General features: G+C 39.8%; 1 protein-coding gene across 1 annotated transcript in view; it reads left to right on the plus strand.

Annotated features, from left to right (window-relative positions):
• Positions 1–25,557, plus strand: part of alk (ALK receptor tyrosine kinase) — an 855,459-nt gene that overhangs the window by 739,264 nt on the left and 90,638 nt on the right. Inside the window, exons 10-11 of the mRNA XM_062973134.1 lie at positions 10,679–10,773; positions 13,481–13,606. Of these exons, the coding sequence (XP_062829204.1) occupies positions 10,679–10,773; positions 13,481–13,606 (221 nt within the window). The remainder of the gene's footprint in view (positions 1–10,678; positions 10,774–13,480; positions 13,607–25,557) is intronic.

Genomic DNA, 25,557 nt, shown 5'->3' on the forward strand with positions numbered 1-25,557 from the left:
CCTTCTCAATCAACTTGCCCAAAAAAGGAATATTGGCCATTAGACTGTAATTATTAGGGTCCAGGGGATCCAGGGAGGGCTTTCGCAGGAGTAGTCTAATTACTGCTTCTTTTAAACAGGATGGAAAGTTTCTCTCTGTGAGAAACGCATTAATAATTTGTTGTATTTGAGATCAAATTACATATCCTCCCTGGATACCTCACAACCTCTGAGGATTCCTGCCACAGATGTGGGCCAAACATCAGGAGAGAAAGCTTCTGGAACATGGTCATACAGCCCATGTCATGGAAAATTCAAGATTAGCTTGGAGAATAGAAAAATTGTAAAAGGCGAACCGTTCAAAAAGGATATGATAAAATGCATCTGTAAGTAACTAAGTTACATTGGATGGAAAAGTGAGGGGCCAAAGAAACTTATGGAAATAAATGTCTTCTGTTGTGGAGAAATGGAGATCAACTTGGAGAATGGGAGAACTGTAAAAGGGGACGAATTTGTTGATGGAGAGCAGCAAGGAGAAGAGTGGGGAACAGATCTTGTTGTCAAGAGCAACAAGATAATAAAGAGTACAGTACTTGAAGATTTTAGGTTTTGGAATAATTGTTCTTGTGCAAAAGCTGAGATTTGAAGGACATCTTATGTGAGATTTAAGTAATGAACAATTGACAGAGTGCTAGTTGATTTTTGTATGGTTTTGGAATAATAGGCAGGAGTTTAGAAGTCTGCAGGTTTGATGTACTAAATAAAATGAAGAGCAGGAGGATTCATGAAGAAGTTAAACATAAAGAGAAGATCTTAAAATTATGTTAATTATGTTAAGTTACTGAGATAGTATGCTTAGAGAAATATATTAATAAGAGATTTAAGAGCTTAATACTTGGATGATAAAACTTAGTATATAGGCTGTAATTTTGGACTTTAATGGAAGAACACAACAATTGCAGGAGAATTGCATCCTATTGTTTGCAGGAGCAGAAGGATAAAATACCAATTGTATACCAATGAGGTTAAACACAAAGAGAAGATCTTAAAATAGGTTAATATTTAATAAGTTTCTCTCTTACAAAAAGTGAGATACTATGTTTAGTTAGAGAGGAAGAATACATCAATTTCAGCATAAGAGAATTGCATTTTAATGTTTGTAGAAGGATAAAACGTTAACTGTAGATTCTAAAAATCAGTAGGAACAAATAAAAGGTAAAAGTAGGAGCCATGGTCATGAAAGGGGAGTGAAATGCTGGTAAAAATGTTGAATTAAATGTTTGATTATTTTCTTTCTTTCCTTCTTTCTTTCTTTCTTTCTTTCTTTCTTTCTTTCTTTCTTTCTTTCTTTCTTTCTTGCATTGCATATATCCTTTTCTTGCAGTTCATATAGATGTAAATAGCAAAGCTAAAGCAGTTTTCAGGACTTGTCTTCAATGCAAATTCAATGCAGGAACAATGGCAGCTGAATCTATAGCAGCAAGAGCAACATCTTTTTAATGTTATTATCATTATTGAAGGTAAAAACAGTATATGTGCAAAATGGATGGGCTTTCTTTGTTTTAATAGGCTTATTTGCCACATCAGTGCTAGTGGTCTACTTAGAATTAATTCCTTTGCAAGTAGGCCCATCAGTAATGTTCAGTTACTTCTGTTCTTGGTAGGCATTACTACAGCAGCAGCTTTTCATCTAGCCCCATATTTTGCTCAGAAGTGAGGAGAAATAAAAGTCATTGTTTAATGCTTCCCATTAATAGCCCAGCGTAGCATGAAACTAGCAGGAGCTGGGGCATATCGCCACTCATTACCCTTAAGGCAAATGGAATTCAAATGGAATCATTTCCTATGGAGGGAAACCAAAGACTCTCTATAAAAGTGAAACGTGGTTCTGAACCACAAAATCCCCATATGGCCAGTCTGTGCCGAACTCCTGTGTTATTTTTATTGCAAGAGTTTCTAAGGTAATTGCACTGTTGTGGCTTTACAGTTTAGTCTGTGTGATTTCAGGTTGTTTGGACTGTTGTTTTGGAGCAGTAATGCTTCTTAAATTGGGAAAAACTTGAATGGCACTTCTGCCTGACTGTCCCTAGGCAACATTGCTGACATCTGCAAGGGCACAATGTGTACAGTGGGGCAAATTATGATTCAGAACCAACCCAACTGTTTACCCAACCAACAGTGCTTTGGGGAAGCTCTGGAACAATTCGGACTATGCCAAATGTGGGGCAAAACCATGTTAAGCAGCCTTTTTCCACATTGGGATCATGAAAGACCCTGTGGATGCCACAAATCTAATTCTTACCCACCCAGTGTATATATTTCCTCTGTCACTAATAGTATAATATAGAGGAAGTGAAAATGAATTTTTGCTCTTGCACTTCCTCCTCACAGGCATAACTATCATGTTTCAACCACACTGGGAAGTGCTGTCACATCCCTTCCAGCTGTCATTTTGTCCTATAGTATCCAAAGCCCACGAAGTTATTTTGTGAGCCAGAAAATCTCATCAACACTAGAAATATAACAACAACAAACTACTAACATTTTTCTGCCTTTCATGTCAACCAGCATTTTATATCCAAGACAAAGATCTCATTTTACCCAATGATAGGATAAACCCTGCTTTTTACTATCAATCAGACTAAGAAAACAATTTTATTCTGTTTTGAAGCCTTTCCAAAAATGCTGAACTGGAATAATATTTGGAGTAGCATGGTCTTTTTTTCTTATTATTGTTAATCAAAATCAAAATCAAACACACTGTACTCTATGCTCATGAAGTTTGTTGTTCAAGAAGAGACACTTTGGGCTGAAGTCAGGACTAGAGTAATCATGCAAGACAGCAGCAGTCCTTGTCATTCAGGGAAATACTATTTAAAAGTTTGGAGACAGCACGTGCCTGCACTCCTTGTTTATCTCTGTAGGTCTCTGACTCATGCTTGATTATCTTACTCTGTGAGTATGTGAGTGACTCTCATTGCTCCTTTTCTGATAGCCATCCTTGACTTTAATGGATTTTTGATTGTAATGATTATGAAGCCATTCTTGGATTGTAGCTTGAGGAGACTTGCATGATCCCAATTGATGTGCCTGCAAGCCGACATTAAATTGCTTAGAAGATATCCTACGCCTTGCAGCCTAAACTGCTATTAAAAGGAAGGTGCTGAAAAAGAATAAATGCCAAGGTGTGGAAAAAAAAATTCTACAAAGCCAGCCCTCCATTCCAGAAGAAAAAAACATCCCTGCCTGTCCACAGATAGAAGCATGAGGTATACCAGCTGCAAATAACAGTTTTAAACAAAGAGAAATTACTCAAATCCAAAAACATCCTGTGAGTGTTGAGATGCATCTGTACACTGACATAGATTTCTTTCTTTGTATATGAATGGTTTTTTAGCCCACTCCCAAACCCAGAATATGAGAATGGAATATAAAGCATATGTAGGAATGTGAATTATTCCCCAGTAATATAATGAAACCATAAAGCAACAGGACAGTAAAACCCATTCAAAATCAGATAAATATCAGAGCAAAACTTAAAATGGCATATGACATGACCTATGAGCTATGAAACAGATTCTATTAACTTCGTGGTGCTTTAAATACTCATTTCCCTAAGCACCAGGACTCCTTTGGCTATAGAGCATAGGACACAGGTGAGGGCAGTGAGGTTATCAAAGAGTCTGAGGTGGGGATATGAGAAATTCTACCAAGCTACAATAGCCTTCCCTGAGTTACTTGCTCATTCTCCTCTATTTTGAGAAGGGGCAAAATGGTGGTTGCCAAGCAAGGTATAGACCTCCAGAATCCTAGGGCTGCTCATCACCCTTGAAAGTTGCATGCTCTTGCTCTAGGACTTTACTTGTCCTGAGGGTTTTTTCCAGAAACAAATTCCAGAAAAATTTTTCTTACTGCTCATCCAGATTCATGAGAGGACCACTTAGGTCAGTGGTTTTCAGCCTGTTACTTGGGAAGGCCAAGAGCTCGAACACTGTTTCCATCCTAAATATCTTGGTGTCACCTTAGATCTAACACTAACATATAAGAAACACTGCATGAACACTAAGCACAAAATAGCTGCATACAACAACATCCTGAGGAAACTGACTGGCAGCGTATGGGGTGCAGACCCACAATTAATGAGAACATCAGCCCTGGCCTTGTCTTACTCAACTGCTGAGTATGCCTGTCCTGTCTGGCAAAAGTCTGCCCATGCAAAGTAGGTGGACATAGCACTAAATGAAACATGCAGAATAATCACAGGATGCCTTAAACCTACACCTGTTGATAAACTCTACAAGTTAGCTGGCATTGCCCCGCCTGACTTGCGACGGGAAGTTGCTACTAACTGCGAGAGAAATAAGGTCGAACATTGTGAAAGCCATCCACTGCATAACTATCAGCCTCCTCCCACCAGACTCAAATCAAGGAAGGGCTTCATGAGAACCACCACTCCTCTTGTTGTTCCTCCAGCAGCAGCAAGGGTGTCCCTCTGGGCAGCTAAACCTGGCAATTCTAACTGGATGGCCCCCCATGAGGGTCCTCCTCCAGGAGCAAACCAAGAATGGGCAACTTGGAAGTCCCTAAACAGACTCAGAAGTGGAGTGGGCAGATCTAAAGGCAACTTAGCAAGGTGGCACTACCTAGAGGAATCCTCCACCCTGTGTGACTGTGGAGCAGAACAAACAACTCTGCATATGTATGTTTGTCGACAATGTCCTGCCTCATGCACGGAGGAGGAGTTGTTTAAAACTACGGACAATGCGGTTGCTGTTGCCTGCTTTTGGTCTAAAACTATTTAGTTGCTGGTGATTTTCCTTTTTTTTCCATCATTTTAAAAAGTATTTGTTATGCAATGCTTTTGACACGAAATAAATAAAAAAGCCTGTGGGTCCCCAGATGTTTTGGCCTTCAACTCCCAGAAATCCTAACAGCTGGTAAGCTGGCTGGGATTTCTGGGAGTTGTAGACCAAAACACCTGGGGACCCACAGATTGAGAACCATGGACTTAGGTGAACTCCACTTAGGGCCAACCCAAAACTGAAACACAGCAACAAATGATGACGTCCCACAGACACTCAATTTGAGGTGCAGAACACCAAAATCAACCAGATTTCTTTGACCCATGAGTCAGAAAATCCTGTACTTGCCTCTTCCCGACTTTTGTAGTACAACATTTTTTGGCCTTTTCGTGAAACCCCGATGATAGGGACAGCTGTGGGTAAACTGGTTGGGATTTCTGGGAGTTGCAGGCCAAAACACCTGGGGACCCACAGGTTGAGACCCACTGTACTAGAGCATTTGTCCACTTCAAATCCAGTTGCTGCCTCCTGCAGAATTAGGAGGTTTGTAGTTTAGTGAGGGCCATGACCTCTCTGGCTAAGCGGTTTAAAGGCCTCTCCCTAAACTACAAACTCCAGAATTCTGCAGGAGGAAGCGACTGGATAGATGCACTAGTGCGATGAAATTCTAAACAAAACAAAAGTACAGTCTTTGCTTGCTTTTGTCATTGTGTGCTTTCAAGGCATTTCCAACTTACGGTGACCCCAAGGTGAACTTATCATGACTTAAGGCAATCTTAAAGCAAACCTATTCTTGACAGGATTTCTTCAGGGGAGGATTGCTAATGCCTTCCTCTGAGATTGAGAGAATATGACTTGCCCAAGATTACCCAGTGGGTTTCCATGGCTGAGTTGGGATTTGAATACTGTATTACATGCTCAAAACACTATACCATATTGGCTCCCCTTCTGTACTTCGATTTTCTGCTACTTCAATTTTATCTACTAACATCCAAAGAAGAGGCTCTTTAACCACCTGTTATTTTGGACAGAAACCCAGATTATTTGTGTCAGTACTAGTGCCCACATGATTGAAAGCACTGTGAGTTTCAGTGCTGAAATTCATAACTTATGGATGGCAGAAGGATATGCTGGTACATTTTGTCCTTTTGTAACTTAATAATACTGTACATGTCCAGAAAAGAGTTTTCAAGTTTGTCAATGTTTGGCAACGAAGCTTTATGAGGAATGCCTTAAGGAGTTGGATATAGTTAGATTTCAGGAGAGAAGACTGATATGATACCTGCCTTTAAATATCAGAAGGGATGCTATGTAGAAGTTGAAATAAACTTGTTTTCTGCTGTTCCAAAAACAAAAATGCAAACAAATAGATTCAAATTACAAAAAAGAGTAATATATAAAAATGTTTTATGGGAAAGAAGAGTTTCCCTAAAATTAACTTGTATCTAAAAATTAGGAAGAACCTTTTTTTTTTTTTTTTACTATAAGAGCTATTCAGCAACAGGATGGATTGCCTAGAGAGGAAGTGCTCCCTTTCTTTCAAGGTCTTTAAACTGAGGTGGGATGAGCATTATTTATTGTTGTGTATTCTTGTATGGCAGGTGGTTGGATTGGTGAGCTTTGTGGTCCCTTTCAACTCTGATTCTACAATTCAATAAAACAACTGAAGATACAGGGGAAAGTTAAATAACCTGTACACAAAGCTCATGAGTAGAAAACCTCTTTTAAAACAACAAGGGCAACAATAAAGGACATTTGATAATAGTTTCAGACAGCTTGGAGTAAGTTGGGATTTGATACTGAACAAGCAGCAGAATAAAAAAACGGGGGCGGTGGGGAGGAACCTGGTTAACTGGTACTCTTTATCCTTTGCTCTCTGGTATTTTGAACTATCTCACCCCAAGGCTAATACTAAGCTTAAATATTAAGCTTCTCCAGTTCAACAGGTATCCTGAAAGTAGTTCAAAGGCAGAAAGCCTGATGACTTCGTTTTCTGCCTGGTAAGATATTTCCTGTCTGCCTAGAAAGAAAGCAAATCCCTGCAGGAAGCCTGTCATTACACCACCTATCACAGGAGGAGATGCTAATTCTGGCTCTTTGGGGCACTCCTCTCTGTTTTAAGGGGAAATTTCAATAAATAAACTAACATAAAAGTCAGGGCAAGGACATTGCTGCGTGGTTGACAGCAAGAAAATAAATTTCCCTTGCCTCCAGGTAAAGATGTGTGAAGGATTCAATTTTTGCAAATTCTAATACAAACAGAAAAAGATCTATACCCCTCCCCAGAGTAACATAAGGATCAGAAACAGCTCTCTGTTGAATTACACACTTCCGTGGATGTTGTGATGTTGTATCAATAGGCATTTCAAAAATGCATATTCTGAGATGCGATGTTTATCAATGCATACCTTCAAAGACATCACATTTTGAAATATGTATCTTAAAATAAATGCAGTTGGGACATGCATGTTTAAAAGAAAAAAATATGTTCTGAAACATACATTTCAATGTATAGTGTCCAATTCTTGTACAAATTTTCTTTAAAGTGGAGATTATGCAGAAAAAAAACTGTGCAAAAATGGCATGTAACAGAAATAGAACAATTCAGAGATCATGATCTCCAAGTTCATATTTTCCAGAATTATGGATCTTGCTTCCACCTACTTCAACCCATCATTCCTGAACTTAATGTTCCATGACTAAATCCTTGCATAAACTCCATATCCATATGTTCTTTCTTGCTCTGTTTATTCCTCATGCTTCATCTTTTTGAACTTCAGGCACCTGGAAGATAAAAGATTCACAGTTCTCCCTGGATCATCTAGTAGATAGCTGATGGGCATGGATTACCTGGAGTTCCTGTTTGAAGATCCTCGAGCCTTCAAAACCTCATACACACAATTTTACCCCCTCTTCTGTACCTTTAAGAAGTTCATGAAAGTAATTCACATTTTTTTTCATTGCTGCAGTTATGTGTGTAGAGCAACTGCAGCTGTAGAATGCTTTTCATTAATCTTATAAACAGAGGTAGAAGAAGGGGCAGAGAATCTCTGTTTGGACAATGCCTTCCAGAATCTCCTTGCTAGCATGACCACTACCTATGTTGATTTGAGCATCCTGATAATTATGATCCAAGAAAGTAATATTTTCCATCTATGCCTGTAAAGCAACACAGTCATTGCTGAATTAAAATCTGACAAGTATATCCATGAAAAACATTGGAGTGGTGATACCAACACCTGCTCTATCTCCTCAGACTCCTCAGTTTACTCTGAGGTTAGTCTAAGCAGTGAGTGGAGGAAAAATACACTCTCTCGGCAATGATGGATTTTTGTCGACGATCCTTCTTGTAATGCAAAATATTTCACAGCAATTCAATCTTGAACACTCAGCACCATTAACCTTGCTCAAGACCTGGTCTGGCAGAAAGTAAAAAATGCTAGAACTGGAAAATTGAGTCTTTATGTGGAGGAACAAAGATTATTTTTAAAAAATAAAATCTCCATTGGCATGGTTATGGAAATTATTATGACAAGTGCCGGATTTCAGCATTTACCATGACCTCTTTGGACCTTTCTTTTCAACCCACCATGGTCCCAATCAGCTTTGGCCTTTTCTTAGAAAGCTTTGGCATTTCAAATAAAATGAGTGGGTTTGAGACAAACATTGCATTTTGTTTAGTCCCATTACAGGATAAATATGGAATTACTGTTAGAAGTAGTGGGACAGATTCATGGTTTCTTCTTGCAGTTTAATATTGCTTTTGATTACGCCCATCCATGTTTCTATCATGAGAAATGGGAAGCAGGAGTCCCTTACTCCCTAATTGACCACCTAAGATATCTACTAAATACAAGACGAACAAATTGTACAATCTGCTAAATCTCAGCTGGAATTAATGAGGATAGTCCATCAGTTTGATGGTTGCTGTAGAGATAGAGCGGAGGGCAGGTATTAACCCACCACATTTACCAGGCAATTTGTATGACCAGCTTTCCTTAAGCTAGCATCCATTTATCATTTAGCTGGCCAGTTATGCTTCTGCTCAACCCAACTGTGCATCTGACTTCTCATAAGGGGATCAATCGTGCGATGTCAGAGAAGATGGATGGGTTAAAGCAGTGCGGAAGAGAACAAGCATAAATGGGACATAGTTGAGAATAAGTGGCAGGAAATAGCCCCAGATTCTTAAGCATTGTGTGGGTTCTTGAACTTTTCAAGTGTGCCAGATGGGCTTGCAAACTGGCAAGAGGGGAAACGTGTGTTGTCTGTTATATCCAGCAATGTTATTTATTTTCTGAGTTGACTCTTCTTTACAAATATTCTGATAGGCATTAAATGAGAGGCTAGATTTTCAGTGTGCTATGGAAATTTTCTTTTGAATATAATTCCAGCTTCAGTTCTTCCATTTATTATCAGTAGAAAGGAGAGCTTCTACAATTAACAGACAATGTCATGATCTTTCTGTAAGTTCTCATTCACCCACACTGGATGTAGTGATGCCGTTTTTGAGCAGTTATACTGCACAAACATTGTCTGCCCTACTCTTTCCCTTCAACCCAAAGGATTCATATTCTTTTAATGACTGTTTATAATGTAGATACATTTAGCAGCCAGAAAATTCTCTGTCCCAATAGGGTTTGTACGGGAGATAGTGTGCGTGGGTGTGCCTTCAGCTATTAATGTTCTGTTGATTCATACAGATTCCTCTTTGCCAAGAAAATTAATTCTATGGCCTTCTTCTAGCCTTTGTGACCTGTGGCTATCCTCAAGGCTAGATGCTTTGGAAAGTATCCTATGTTTTTTTTTTAAAGGACTGTTAAGCATGAACAAAGTTTTGTAAACTCTAATGAAGTTAGACCCCATTCTTTGAAATTACTCAATAGTTCATAATTCTTCATTAGTTCATAATTCTTCACTATTCTACTGAGTGTTTATTGTGATTCCAACTGGGTACATATCCAAAAGTTAGGTTAAGCTTTTTCAAAATGTGGGGTTTGGGCCCCATGTAGCTCCCTGTCATTTCACATGTATCTTCAAAGTATTTGAAGAAAAAGATTTTGAGGAAGCTTTTTTGAAAGCTTGATGTGAATACCTGTCAGATCCAGTAGGTACATCAAAAGCATGTCAGACATATGTGGTTCTAGGCAGTTCTGCTGACACGTCAAATGACAATGCACCTTTGAAAATGAATATATCAAAATTCCTTTTTAGATTCCCTCTCCTCCTACCAATAACCTTTGGACCTTGAAGAGTCTAGGAAATTCAAAAAGGAAGCAGAGTACACTCAATTGCACGTGATCCCAAATTAACATACGCAAGGAAAGTGAGAGAAACTGAGTATGGGGTGAGGACAGAAGGGGTGTTCATTGTTACTGAGAAAAAAAGATATGTGTCCTGAAGGCTATTTGTGGGGAATTATTATAATCAACTTGTTTGATTTCATACTGTGTGTGTGTTGCTGCAAGTTGCCTGCTGGCTTACGATGACTCCATGAATTTCGCAAGGTTTGCTCAGAGGTGGTTTTGCCAATCCCTCCTTCATAAACATAGTCTTTGTCACCTGGTATTCATTGCCAATCTCCATCCAAGTACTGAGCAAAGCTGGACCTGCTTTGCTTCCAAGACCAGGTGGGATTTGGTGCCTTTAGAGTATTTAGGTACAATATTATTCACCATTCCTTCATTTAGAGCGACAGTGCCTCTGACACTGTGCCTTAAATAAAGCAATTTTCCTCTCTTCTCTTGTTTTGTTTGGTTCCAGGATGCCATATTTCTCTTAGGATTCAATACTCTTTGTTTTGCTGAGGCTGGGCTAAGTATAGCAAAACCAAGTTGAAATGCATTGAAATAGTGTTGTATCTACTCAAATGTGCTAACTTCTCTTATTCTTCATAGGTTTTGGCTTCAAATTATTACATCCTGGAAAGTTGGGTCAGAAGCCATCATTGCTTTTGATAATGTATCACTCAGCCTGGACTGTTACCTAACAAGTGAGTGCTTCTGTGATTAGTATTTCATTTATGCTCTGTGCTGCGGTACACTGGGTTGCCCCTACCTAGAATAATTGGTGTAAGACTAGGCCTGCACAACTTGTTAGTAGTCAGGGGTCAAAATCAAATAGGCTAAGCCTCTTGGGGCTACAAACAAGTTTTTAGGACCTCACTTTTCAAGTAAGGTATAATTAATAATTAAATGGGATTGCCATTGTTGTTGTTGTGTGCCTACAAGTCGTTTCAGAATTAGGGTGACCCTGAGGCAACCCTATCACAGACTTTTCTTGTCAAGATTTATTCAAAGGGGATTTGCCTTTGTCTTCCTCTGAGGCTAGAGAGTGTGACTTGTGTAAAGTCACCTACTGAGTTTAGAGCCATAGTACGAGGTTCAAACCACTACATCATGCTTTCTGAATACTGATTTCCTTCGTCTCTCTTTATTTGTTTGTTTGTTTGTTTCTCCCTTTTCTTTTTGTTTCCTATCTATCTTCCTTCCTTCCTTTACTCCCTCCTTCTTTCCCTCCCTTTTACCTTCCTCAATTTCTTTCATTCTTTCTCTTTTTTCCCTCCCCCCTCCCTCTCTCCCTCCTTTCTTCCTTCCTGAGGGTGGGTGGCGGGCGGCAGAGGAGAAGGCAAGTGGCAGTGGTGGACAAGGGAGGGGCAAGCAGCTGGTGGTGGAGGGGGGGGCAAGTGTCGGGGCAACCGGGGGGGGCAAGTGTCGGGTCACACCAACGGCTTGTGTGGGCCACATGTGAACATTGGTACATCATGGGCAAAGTTGCCTGAGAAAAGATGATACAGCTCATATTGTTCAGGGCAGAAATGGAAATGTTACTCTTTAGTTCTAAAATTCCCTGAATCCCAAACTTTTATAATCCTTGAGTCCATCTTGATTGGCCAAAGCAATATTCCTGATCTTGGGTTGACTAGTACCTGGGATATTCTGGAAAGGTGGAATATGGTAGATCAGTTTAATAGTCATAGCATTCTTGAATTAGACAGTCTTATGGTCCCCCATACTCATGCCAGTGTTAAGCTGCTATAACATCAATGTAATTTAGCTGGGATAATATGCAGAAAAGTATCGAACAATACAACAGTAGTATAGACACTGCATTCTAATAAAGGTTTCTATCAGAGAGCAAGAAATCACATTTCACATTTGCTTGAACTAAAAAGCTTTTGGTGAAAATTGAAATTTTTCTTCCAATGCAAATAGTGAGTATGGGGCACAAATTCCTGTAATCAAACAACATAATAATGTGCCCAAGGTAGCAGAAGTTATAAATGAAGAACAGATAAACTAAGAGACCTTGCTTTTGTCTGAGCCTACAAGGAAAGACAAGATTCCTACTCACCGCTTCCATTGCTGAGGTAATTAACTGCAGACTATTATTGCACTTTAATCTCAGTCTGTAGGAATTAAAGTAATCTGAGGATAAAGAAGGAAAATAAATGAAGGGGGGAGAAACAGGAGCATTTTTAAAGTAGCTTAAAATGTGAGATGCCAGAAGCTTAATTGGTACTGTCTCCTCAAATCAGGCAAGTCAAATAATACAAAGCTCATATTTGGCCCTAACTGTATTCTGCAACCTTAACTTTATCTTTTGTGTGGAAAATGCTACCTGGGTGAAGTCAATAGAGTGCAGCACACCAACACTTAGAGCCATTATGATGTTATAGTTTGGCTCTGGGAGAGAAGAATTTAAATCTTTGCTCAGCCATGGAAACCTTCTATGTCACAGTCTCTGAGTTATAGGAAAGGAATGAGAAGACTTCTCCGAATGTGAACAAGACTCTATGGCCCCTTCCACACTGCATTATGCTGGGCATATTTGTCAAGGGGAAATATTTAACTACTTTTACCAGCAGGACTTTGAAAAGATACTTTTTTGAACTAGGACCCCCAGACTCACCCAACCAGCATGGCTACTTGATAATAAATTTAAAATGTGACATTCAAAGTCTGAAAAGATACTTTTCCAAGTTTTACACTTAGCTTCAGTGTCTTACAAATTAATGCCTAACTTTTAAGCAATAAAGTTATATGTGAACACAATCCTTTTCTTTCTTTCTTTTGTTACTGATTCTCCTAATACTGAGTTTTTCAATAAAGCTCTTTGTGGAATATCCCTTTAGCCAGTTCCTCCTCTCATGTAACTCACAGCATCTCCTCTATAGTTATTTTATAACATCTCTCTATAGCATCTGCCATGTGCGAATTTGTCTTTCATTTCTAATGAGTTCCATTTGCTTGCACTTTTTGTGCCCTAATGCCAAATGCCAGTACAGTTGAATTTTTTAGCATCTGCAGTTGTAAGAGGATAGGTTTTTAATTATTTATAGCTATGAAGAATTGCATTCTCGCATATTAAACACTGCAAAATATGCATGCCAGAACCGGACAATTAAACAGAACCCATTGTAATATATATTTTTTTCTGACAGCAGTGATGTCCCTTCACCTTCCTAGCATCTTCAGTATGCTTTCCTCCCTCCTTTCATCCTATTTTCCCCTCCATTTGTTTCAGATCCCACAACAGTAATGGATGCCAGCCTATCCTTCCTTTTAACACTATCATGCGTTATGGTTGCAAAACTTTGGCCCTGTTCGATCCACCACCAGCTGTTGTTCTCTTCACTTTGCCAGACCAACACACCATCTCCACACAGTCATAAACCAGAGTGTCTTTTTGTGTTCCAGTCAATGAAGAGAAGACATCTCGAGACCACAGTCCGGATGCAGGCAATCTGCTCACAGAAAAAGGCAGAGGGGAAGGACATTTTACAGAAGGGCCAACCCAGGATCCTGTGCCATTTAGTTTCGGAGGTAAGAAATTGATTTCTTCTTGCAAATGGTTCCAGATATTTTGGAGTCTTTGCAGGAGCATAGATTTCTGCCAAGTACATAGGGATGTCATATTGCTAATTAGATGAAGAAAAATACACAAGGGAACAGATATTTTGAGAAAACAGGCACACTTGACAAAATAGACACACTGCAAGAGCCCTATTTTGAAAAAACAACGAAAGAGGCTAGACTCTTCTCAAAGCACAGAATTGTTGCCATTTTGAAAAGAAACAAGCATTTTAAGGCAATTTCTTAAGCAGTATGTGAAGGCCAGGTGAGCTCCCAAAATTATAGTTAAGTACTCCTCTATGGTGATTAGATGCTCCTGAAGGTCTTCATGCCAAATGCTAACTTCTTTCAGTCTGTTATAATTCATATATCTCTGAAAGAAACCTGTTCCCCTCACCCACCTGTTCCACAAAATGCAGCAACAATTTTGACATGGCATAATTTTGGAACTCCAGCCAAACTTCCATTTGATTGAATTTTGAGGAGGAGGAGAAAGATAAAAAGAAATTGTCCTAAATACTTTGCTTTTATCAAATTCTGTCCAATATAAGGTATCCCAGTGAATCCATCAATTATAATGTGATAATTTTATTGTAAGTTGCTATTCAGAGAAGGAGAATTGTAGAATTCCTACTTTGGAGTAGGTTTCTCTGGGTATCCTGTAGTTGAAAAATTGCCCAGTTCAGGTCCAATTTACAGATTTAAGAAGAAGGAAAGGGGCCTTGAAAATACCCAACAACAATTAACTTCCAAACACCAGATTAAGCAAACACACAAGTTGGCCATCTGGTCAAAGTTTGTTTCAGTATAGTGCATCTATTTATTTTATAGCCATTATTAATCATCAGTGCTTTTTGGAGAGGGGATTCATAAGTGGCCACTCAAATCCATATCTCCAAAATGGTTCAAACAAAACCAGCCAAATACACAAGAGAAACTCACATGTAAGGACTAAAGTTGGAAAGTTACTATTCATAAGAACATTCTTGTTACTTATTGCAACATTGAAAAAATGTAGCATTACTTGTCACAATACCGACCCCACCCCCAATGCCTTGCTGTTTTGCCCATTACCTTTTTGTTAAAAAAAGAACAGTAGTAAGGGAATAGCATAATGTCTTTAAAATGCCCCTCAAAATTTCTATAAAATGCCTCAAATGGTCTTTACAGTTAGCTGAAAGGCAGTAATTGCTACTTATTGCAAGGAAAAAATGAATTGCTGTATTCCTTTTGAAATGAGTGTTTATGCTGGCATTTATACCGATCATGTAGCCCTCCAGATACTGCATGCTAATTCCCAGCAGCCCTCGCCAGCATATCTGGTGAAAAATGTTGGAAGTTGCAAGCTAATATGTCTAGAATGCTACAAATTCTAACCAGAGGATTATGCTCGTATCATTCCATCATCACCATCTATTAAAAGTAACTACATTATTTTTCCTTCTTTATTTCTAAGCTCTGACTGAGGACTACAACTGTCTCTTTTGATTGCCCTCACTTTCTGATACTGCAATCAGAATTCTTCAGATTTACCATTTAGAAAACTTCTTTTCTGGCCAGCTAGAGCTCTTTCCCATTATACTGGAGGTTTTCAACCTGTGGGTCCCCAAATGTTTTGGCCTTCAACTCCCAGAAATCTTAACAGCTCGTAAACTGACTGAGATTTCTGGGAGTTATAGGCCAAAACACCTGGGGACCCACAGGTTGAGAACCACTGTATTTTACAGTCATGCTACTATCTCTGCTATGGCGAGAGATCCTATGTAATTCTGGGGAGATGCATTTAGAAACCTCAGCCAGAGAGCTCTAGTGCTTTCCCAAACTATAAAGTCCATCATTCCATGGGACTTTGCCATGTCAGTTAAAGTGAAATCATAATGCTGTAATCATGTACTGTGAACAGGACTCTGAACTAGACACTTCATCCCATGGGATAAGTAAAGTGTTTGGGATCGTTGGTTTTCCTTTAAGCTTCGCAACACCCCATTTCGAAATTAAACCAATGATTCTCCTACCCCCATCACACCTCCTTTTATCTGCTTTCTTTAGGAATTATCCATTTGCTTTTCTATCACACTGTAGAGATTTGTTTCCTCCCATTGTTTCTCCAGTTTTTTAATTATTTTTTTTCAGCCTGGATCATAGGAAATGGTTTTAAAGTAACCCTGATCTTTAACCAAGCTTCTGCATTGTGATCATAGGAAGTGATTTAAAATTGTGGAAATTGTTTTATTTACAAGCAGGCAACAGGGATTAACATAACATGGGGTAACTGGCCATTTTGCCCATCTCTATGCAGGGAATTTAAAAATAAATTGATTGCCAACTGGTCTAGGAATCCTTGGAGAAACAAACACTTAATTGTGTGAAGAGCAGCATGGGTTGTCATTTCATAAATGTGTAGAAACTCTGGTTTTACTGCTTTGAGATGAAGTCCTAGATGAGATGGCAGCAAATCTGAATGGGATTTACTGCTTTCAAGATGAAGAATTATTTATTATTTATTTATTTATTACATCACTTCTACCCCGCCCTTCTCACCCATCAGGGGACTCAGGGCGGCTTACAGTATAACCATACACATTAAAAACAGTTTTCATCAAATTTAAAAATCCATCAAGATTAAAAATTACAATAAAATTAAGAATAGCCATTAAAATATACATAATTATACATTTAAATATACATTTAAGGCGCTTTCCATGTTCATGTGGGGTCTGTCAGTAGGTCATATATTCTTATCTCATTTTTGCTGCTACTCATGCTCAAATGCCTAGTCCCATAACCACGTTTTTGTCCTCTTTCGGAAAGACAGGAGGGAGGGAGCCTGCCTGACTTCAATGGGGAGGGCGTTCCATAGGCGGGGAGCCACCACTGAAAAGGCCCTGTCTCTCGTCCCCGCCAGCCGCACCTGTGAGGCTGACGGGACCGCGAGCAGGGCCTCATCTGACGATCTTAAGCTTCGAGGTGGGTCGTAGCGGGAGACACGTTCGGACAGATAAGCTGGGCCGGAACCGTTTAGAGCTTTATAGGCTAAAGCCAGCACCTTGAATTGTGCTCGGTAGCTAATTGGCAGCCAGTGGAGCTGGCGTAACAGAGGAGTAGTACGCTCCCTGTACGCCGCCCCAGTTATTAACCTGGCAGCCTCCCGTTGGACTAATTGAAGCTTCCGAACAGTCTTCAAAGGCAGCCCCACGTAGAGTGCGTTGCAGTAGTCTAAACGAGATGTAACAAGGGCGTGTACCACCGTGGCCAAGTCCGGCTTCCCAAGGTACGGTCGCAGCTGGCGCACAAGTTTTAATTGTGCGAAGGCTCCCCTAGCCACCGCTGAGACCTGGGGCTCCAGGCTCAACGATGAGTCCAGGATCACCCCCAGACTGCGCACCTGCGCCTTCAGGGGGAGTGTGACCCCATCCAGCACAGGCTGTAACCCAGTACCCTGTTCAGCCTTCCGACTGAAGGAAGTAGCAGGCTGAATGCTATCAGTATATTAATATCATAATTTATATGTTGAATTGTTTTCCACGTGAAACAACATTTGTAATGGAAGCGCATAGGAAAACTTTGTATTTGGGTGTTTGGTCCTTGTATCTATAGCACTGCAGTAGCCTACTGCAAATTTGTATCTTTTCTAGAAACAGCTAGCTCAGATTAAGTGGTCTCACCTCCAAAGATGACTGCCTGTATCTTTTCTGAAGGGGAAGCTGCAATGTTACTGGTAATGATAGTGACTTTAGAGGGGATACTATGATAGTGTTCTGGAAGCAATTGATACAACTGTGGTACATTAATGCTGGTAAAGCTTCCATTTTGGAGTACAGCTCCCATAATCCCCCAACCAGCAGATTTCTAGGCATGCTGTCTGGGGAATGTTGGGATTTATAGTTCAGAACGGTTTTTAAGCTACATTTTGCTGAGGATGCAGATGGGTGATGATAGCCAAAGTGTTACAGGACTGCACAGGTAATGAGTAATCCAGCTGTCCTCAGGTTTTACTCTATATCCTTCTTCATAAACTGACATACTTTATCTGGGAGAATATATTAATGCCATGATAAATGGTGTAAACATAGATGTTACAACAACCGTCTCTGCTGATTTCATTAGTTAGAGTGTTTGTGCGGCACTTTCAAGATAAAAAGCACTTCTGGAAATGTTGTTCCATGAATCAGTTGCAATAGCTCTGACAAGAAGGGAGATTCCTGGTATCATGTTTGGCTTTCGAACATTAACTCACAATTACTATACATCTGGCAAAGAGTGGGTTGTGTAATGTGTCTTGTATAAAACATGCATAGAGCAGCAAGAAAACTTCCACTTGAGGCTCCATTCCCCAACAGAAGAGTAGTAAAACAGGCCAGAGGATTATTTGTTCCTGAAGTGTTCATATCTCTTCACATTTATTGTGCTAAGCATTAAGGAGACAGAGGGGCAGAGGGATGCAAATTACTTTGAGATTGAATAATGGCACTTTTGGGAGCTGATTCTCAGATCTGTTGTTCATGATGGTGCCATTTGTAGACACCAAACTGTGGCTTCCACACTCGGAAAAACTAACAAGAGTTGGCCCCTAACGCGTAAGGAAATCTAGTAGGAATGTCAAATAATCATTTTGTGACAATCATAATTTTATTTAGCCCAGGTTGCAGACATGAAAAATATGAGAGTCCTTTGAGCCAGGAGCTCTGATAGCACTTTTCTAAGAACCCTGCCACTCAAGCTTCTAGTTATATCAAGGCGCCATTCACACTGGTGGCTTTTTCCTGAAGCCCTAAAAATCCTGCTCTAGGATCCATTTAGAACTGACATAAACCTGCCTAGATTTTATATCTGGAATCCATGTTCCTGCTCCAAACTCCTTCCTGTCTAAGATGAGGTAGATGAAGGTGGAACATAAAGCTTTCTCGGTAATAGCACCACCTATGTGACAAATCCCCTATTTAGGTTGGCCATCTAACTCAGGGGCTCCTAATATCTTCCCCTTTTACCCTTTAACATACTTCTCTGGATGTGGTACTCAGGCGTCAATATGACCACTATATTGTACAAGTAGTTGTATTTGTCATTTGATTGAGTGTGACAATATATAACCAACTCTTCCTTATTGATTCTTAAATGAAAACATTCCGAAAGATGTTGAAAACAAAACCCATGAACATTTATTATATAACACCTATACACACCTGTAGTTGCAATTCCTGGATTTCGAAGAACAATTTCAACATGTTCATCATTCAAGACCTCTGTTCACATCTCCCCTTCTTCCTCATTGCGCCTATCCCCATCCATAACTGGCCCTATGTTATGCTTTTTAATCCTAAGTCCATTCATATCTACCACTATCCCTGTCTCTCTATCTAATCCTATATTCTGAAGATGGGGTGTTTCCCTGCTCTTGCTTTTGATTTGTATTTATGCAAGTAACAAAATTTCCTATTTTTCCATCAATCTTTAAGGATTAAAATGTGTGTTTTTGTGTCATGCTGGAATTTTATCTTCTCTACTTGTGAAATGCTTTACTGATTGATTTTATTTATGTTATTTTATTATTTATTCTTTTATACCACTCGGTAACTCTTACATCACTTTGCTACTCTCTGTTCCTTCTTGTTGATGTGCTGTGTTTGTTGTTGAGGGATAATTAAACCAAACCAGGGAAGTAAACACCTGACTTTGATGGACCAGAGAATAATATTGATCTGCCCCCTGTTGTCCCTTTCAGCTTTATTTCGAAACCAGAGGCAGGCAGCATCCCTGCAGAGGTGTAGCAGGAATGTGAGACTGTCACTTCTACAATGAGGGACACACAACCTACAGGGAATAGAACAAACAGTACAAATAAGTGAAAGTATCCCACTGTGTATTTATCTGGTAACAGGTTAGATTGCCAACTAGAGCTCTGATTTATCTTCCAAGCTCACTGAACAGCTTTATACATCAACAAGAGTCTTTGGATGTGAAAACCGTCCACTCCGAATACTCTGGCAAATTATTTATTTCCCCTTATTTTCTCCCTCATTTCTTTCATTTTCTTTTGGCCCTCTTTTTCCCAATATCATTAATTTTGAAGTCCATGCATTATTTTTCATCAGCTATCCCCATCTTTTCCTTGTTATTGGGGTTGTTCGTATAGGTTGCACTAAATAAAAGGCAAAGAAAATAGCTCTCTTGGCTATTTACATTGTGTTATGTACATTGAACATCTGTTTCCCATATCATGTGGGGTCCACTTTTGCATCTCTCCTCACCCAACCCAGTCCTCCCCAAAATCATAGCTGCTCAGAATACAATAACATGTTAATTCCCTGATATACTTCATACTAATCTTTAAGTCATTTCAACAGTATTAGGACTCAGTACTGAAAAATACAACCAAAATTTTAGAGGATTTTGATCTGTGTATTTTTACAAAAGTCTGCCACTTTTCTCACAAAACTGCAGCCTTATATAGGAGCCTCTGAGTTCCAGAATAATACAGATGATACAATTTGTTTATTCATTTTGGATCATCAACTTGAAATATTTTGTATCATCAACTTGAAATGAGATGCATTTTTTATTTTCAAAGTTACCGAGGCAGATAATTTGAAATTGACCAGATACATTTTCATTTTAATACATTTTCCAAATGTGGTTATTGTGGCATATCAGGGTTCTTTCCTCACCCATTTATCCTCACCTGGGAAGTAGGTTAAACTAAGATGTAGAAATGGAATCAATATGATCATGAACTTCATGGCTGAGCAGGGACTTATTTATTTTCTTTTATTTATTGGATTTATACCCTGCCTTTCTTTAAGCCTAGGATTCAAGGCATCTTGAGGCTCAGTTTCCCTGAACTTAATCCAGTATTCTAACAACTATGCTGAAAATATAAAAATTTAATTCAGAATCATTTTTAAAGAAAATTAAAAAAGATGAAACATGCATTTTTGAGTTGATTGTTTCAGAGTATCAAGACCAGTATTTTTTTTATCTAAATGTTTCACATATTTCTACCATGCTGTTAAATTATGAAATTACATAGAAAAATCACAGGTCATTGTTTCCAAGGAATTTTGACAGCCTTTATTCAAAACCTTTGTATCCAACATTGCTAATCTAAGGTAAAAGTAAAGGTTTTCTCTTGACATTAAGTCTAATTGTGTCCAATTTTGTGGGTTGGTGCTCATCTCCATTTCTAGGCCGCAGAGCCGGCATTGTCCGTAGACGCCTCCAAAGTCATGTGGCCAGCATGACTGCATGGAGCACTGTTACCTTCCTGCTCAAGCAGTACCTATTGTTCTACTCACATTTGCATATTTTTGAACTGCTAGGTTGGCAGAAGCTGGGGCTAACAGCAGGAGCTCACCCCACTCCCCAGATTCAAACTGCCAAACTTTTTGTCAGCAAGTTCAGGAGCTTGGTGGTTTAATCTGCTGCGCCATCAGGGGCTCCCTATTGCTAATCTACCTACTACCATTTTAACCTCTCTTTCTTTAGCCTTCTAGATCTCAAGCTTAACTTGGCCATCATCATAATAATTATTACTCAGCTTTTTTATATCCTGCCTTTTCCCCAGAATTCGGGTTCAAAATTAAAATCATTATGATTTATATCAGCACAGTATTCAGGGCAAACAGTGTTGTATGGTAGAATATTGAACTAGATCTGGGGAGACCAGGCATCAAATCTCCACAAAGTTAGGATGTCATAGACAGAACGCCACCAAATAGAGTACAACACAGTTTATTGAAGTTACAGAACTAAAAAATGCCCGTAGGAAGCAAAGGACTAGGCAAACACTTGTCTTCAGTGTGAAAAGTAACAGAAACAGCTCCATTTGAATTAAAACGGTTCGAAAGGATAAACCGGATTAAACAGGAGTTTAATCCGGATTAAATCAAAAGTGCTTACTTCAGCCTGGCAATTTAAACAAACAAAAGTTGGTAAACAGAGGTCAAAATGAACACAAAAAACTGGCAGCAGATTCCTCTCTGCTACTCAAAAGCTACAGATGAGTAACTCAGGCTGTTTACTCCTCCGTGCAACGAGCGAAATCCGGGTCCAGGCACATCAATCAGGGTAACGGCGGTCAGCAGGGTCCCAATCCGGTCCAAGGTCGAAAGCCAAGTGCAGACATCTAAAGTTCCACAAGTTCCACCGATAGCCACAGAAGGGATAGTCCAAGGTCGTAGTCAGTCAGTCAGTCCAGCGTCAATCCAGAGTAGGTAATTAATGTCCGTCAAAAAGACGACGGAGGTCCAAGGTATCCAGCAACGAATCACACCCGTCTTCAGGAAGTTCCCCAACAAGAGCCCAAGCGTTTGTGCAGATTACCTTGCCCAACGCAATTAGCCATTGATCCTAAACCCCATTTTATCCCAGTTCATAACTCCTCATCGCTGTCAGCTGCTATCCTAATTCCAGGTGCCTCATCATCCTCATCCTCATCAGAGCTAAAACACCTTTGACTACGCCCCACAGCATCCCCAGCTGTGGATCCCGCTCCATCCCTCCAGCCCGTCCATGGGTCTGATCCTGCAACCCGCCAATCGCCTCCCATGCTATCATTGCCGGTGACACCCAAATCCTCCCTCACACGAGTCCACTCCATGTCATCCTCCTCTGAGCTAACCATCTCTTCCTCCATTCCCTCGGTAAAACCCTCAAATGAGTCTTCATCTGTTGGTTCTGCAAATAAGTCCCGGAGCCGTTTCCTTTCACGCTCCTCAAAAGAGTCTGACTCTCGAGGAGTCTTACGACCCCGTCTCCTAGTACCGGAGCCAGAAGGCTCAACCATAACATAGGAAGATAATGATCTTAGAGCTAGCCAAGATTTATTGTAAGAGCAAAATGGAAAGAGTTGGGAAGAACTATGTAAACTATCCTGACCTGATTGGAGGAAGAGCCTGTACTCCACCACCACAAATAAATAGGCGCTGTCTGAGCATGATCATTAGATATGGTCTGGCTTCCTGCTGTCCTTTCTGCATCCAAGAAGCAGGGTTCAGAGCCTGCCAAGCTTGTTGATTTGATGAAGGGAGTGAGACAAAGAAAGTCTCTCTTTTTACCCCCACCCTCCCCTCCTCTCCCGCAAACCCTCTTCCGGTGAACTGGCAATATCAGCACCGCTGTGGAATCCCTTAGAGGGCAATGATCAATAGAAGCCAGCCAAAAGTAATTACAACTAATGTGATCTTTGGCTTCTTTGATGGATCACAGGCTGTAATATTTCCTTCTTCACAAATCAGATTAAAACCGGGAGGCACATTTATGTTATACCAAGACAGCAGGGAGATTTTTTTTAAAAAAAATATCCACCCCATTAACTGAATCCCAGAAAACCTGTATAATCAGGGGGAAAAAAGTCTGAGAGCACCATAGTAGATGATGTCGACATGCACTTGGGGGAAATCCATTGTCTTAATTGTGGCTCAGTGGAATTTACATTGCATCTATGACTCGCTTGGGATCGGCAATCTCTTTTTGATATCTCTAATGGTGGGGGTAAGCTAATTCCAGCAAAAGTGTTGAATATTCATGATTATTGCGCACATCTATTTTCAGACCAGCACAGAGCAAACCCCTTTTTCAATACTGATGCTATTAATTATGCTGAGAATCCCTCTTTATATTGGACTCAAGATGATTAGAATTTGAGCTGCATTTGCCATTTTGCCATCTTGGCTTAATGCTACCATGGATTTGGCTTCCCAAGTGTTTTGGAAGTGCTGCATTGAAAGTGGATTTATGTCCAAGAAAGCTCATGTAATTTTTTTTAAAAAAAATTAAGTCTTAAAGGTACTGTATGATTTCTTCCTCATCTCCTTTTCTTCTTCCTTTTTATAGCAAACTATCTGCATTCCAGTTCCAAGATGCCTCTGTCAATATGGCAAGTGATTAGGAAATGTGGGGATTATAGTGAAAGATCTGAAAGGCCAAAATCACCCACCCATGGCTTATAATGTTCAGACCTTTCCTTGTTTATTGGTTCACAGGGGAAGGTCTAGGATCAACCAGTGGCAAATATATTTTCTGTTATATGTTCTACTACTTAGTGATAGTTGAGAGGCCATTCAAAATATTCACCGAGCACAGTGTTTGAGGTCAACTTGCATGAACATCTGAGTAGGTTGTTTGATTTTTGCCAGATGTAAATAATAAATACGTTTGCCAGGAAACCCACCCTTAACACCTGGCTTAATAAATGATACTACACTCTTGTGAGCTCCGTGATAATATTATCTGATAACATCCGTTCAGATGCCAAACTGGGGAACTGAAATTGAACTACAGCTTTGTGTAAACTGAGTCACAATCACCCTATGCAGAATAAGCCCTATACAGGTCTGTAATCAGACATAGCGAAGGGAAGGGATCACTCTGACAGCCTTATCCTTCCTGTGTAGTGTTTTTTATAAGTGTGAACACAGGCTCTGTGTGATTAGGGATGCTGCATTTCATGTCGTCTAACACTGAGCACCATCAGTTAATGCATATCCCATTGATACAGGCCCTCAAATGGTCCCTAAGAAGTCTCTTGTTAAGCCTGATATATAATGGAGGCATTGTGCGGAAGACAAAGTAGGGGCTCATGCTCTCACTTTTATTCAGATATTTTTCCCCTCCTAACCTTGCAGCTTCATGCCTCCATCACTTCACAGTGGTAAACCAGGACATATGTGAGTGAGCAACATCAGAGAATGGTCAAGATGGCAAACAATATGAATGAGGAAGAGCACAGAAGCTAGCAGAAGCTGCAGCAGTTTGCTTTTGTCTGAATCTACTGGGAAGGACAAGATTCTTTCCTCCCTGCTGAGTTAATTCAGTACAAACTACATTTGCACTTTGAACTCAGTCTGTAGCAATTAAAGTAAGCTGAGGACAGCGGAAAGTGGGAGGAGAAGTGAAAAAGTGGAACAATTTAAAATGCAGCTGAAAAAGTCAGATTGCAGATTAGTAAGGACTGTCATCGGGACAATTGGAGAATATGCAGTTTGTGTCTGGGCACTGAACCAGAGTGTTTTGTTTAAGGTGTTTTTGGTATGTTTGTTAGCAAAGAAAGGTGTTAGAATTGTTAACAAAATCATATTTTGGATTATTCTCCATTATGCAAAAATAACTATAAACAGTATTATCAACACAAGACTCTGACTTCTTGTATATGTAAGTTGGACTATAGAAGTTGAGGAAGGAAAAGAAGTCAGGCAGCTGACACTCATAACAAAGGGAGAACTGGGACATTTTCACACCACACAATTGTAGCACTGTGATCCTCTTAACTGCCATGGCAAGATCTTACGAAATCCTGGGACTTTTCAATTTAGGGAAATGTATTTAGTTTTCTCAGTGAGAGAGTTCTAGTGCCTCAGCACACTACAAACCCCAAGATTCTATAAAATGTTCAGAATCATAGTGATAGAACTGTGTAGTGCAGTGGTTCTCAATCTGTGGGTTCCCAGATGTTTGGCCTTCAACTCCCAGAAACCCTAACAGCTGATAAACTGGTTAGGATTTCTGGGAGTTGTAGGCCAAAACACCTGGGAACCCACAGGTTGAGAACCACTGGCGTAGTGTAAATGCCTTCTAGTGAGATGGCGCAGACAGTAATGCCATTATATAGGCAACAACTTTCTCAGTTTAGTTTATGCACTTGGAAAACCAGACTGGACTCTGGGAAAAAAAGGATATGCCACTATAACAGAAACACAATTAGAAAGGTTCATTTTGTCCTTAAAGTCCAGTCCAGGTCCTTATTCTGAATATTGGATATTTCAAAAAGACTGTGCACTCCTACCATTCACTGAATACACAGCTGAATATATAAGTAGAGGTAGGATCCTCAGTCACCTGGGCATTTCATACATTCTGAAGTGCATCTTGCTCATACCAAATTTTGCAGATAAAAGAACTGTGTCATTAAGCAATTAAACAGTGGC

Source organism: Anolis carolinensis, chromosome 1 (assembly GCF_035594765.1).
Source record: "Anolis carolinensis isolate JA03-04 chromosome 1, rAnoCar3.1.pri, whole genome shotgun sequence".
NCBI classification, from domain to species: Eukaryota; Metazoa; Chordata; class Lepidosauria; order Squamata; family Dactyloidae; genus Anolis; species Anolis carolinensis.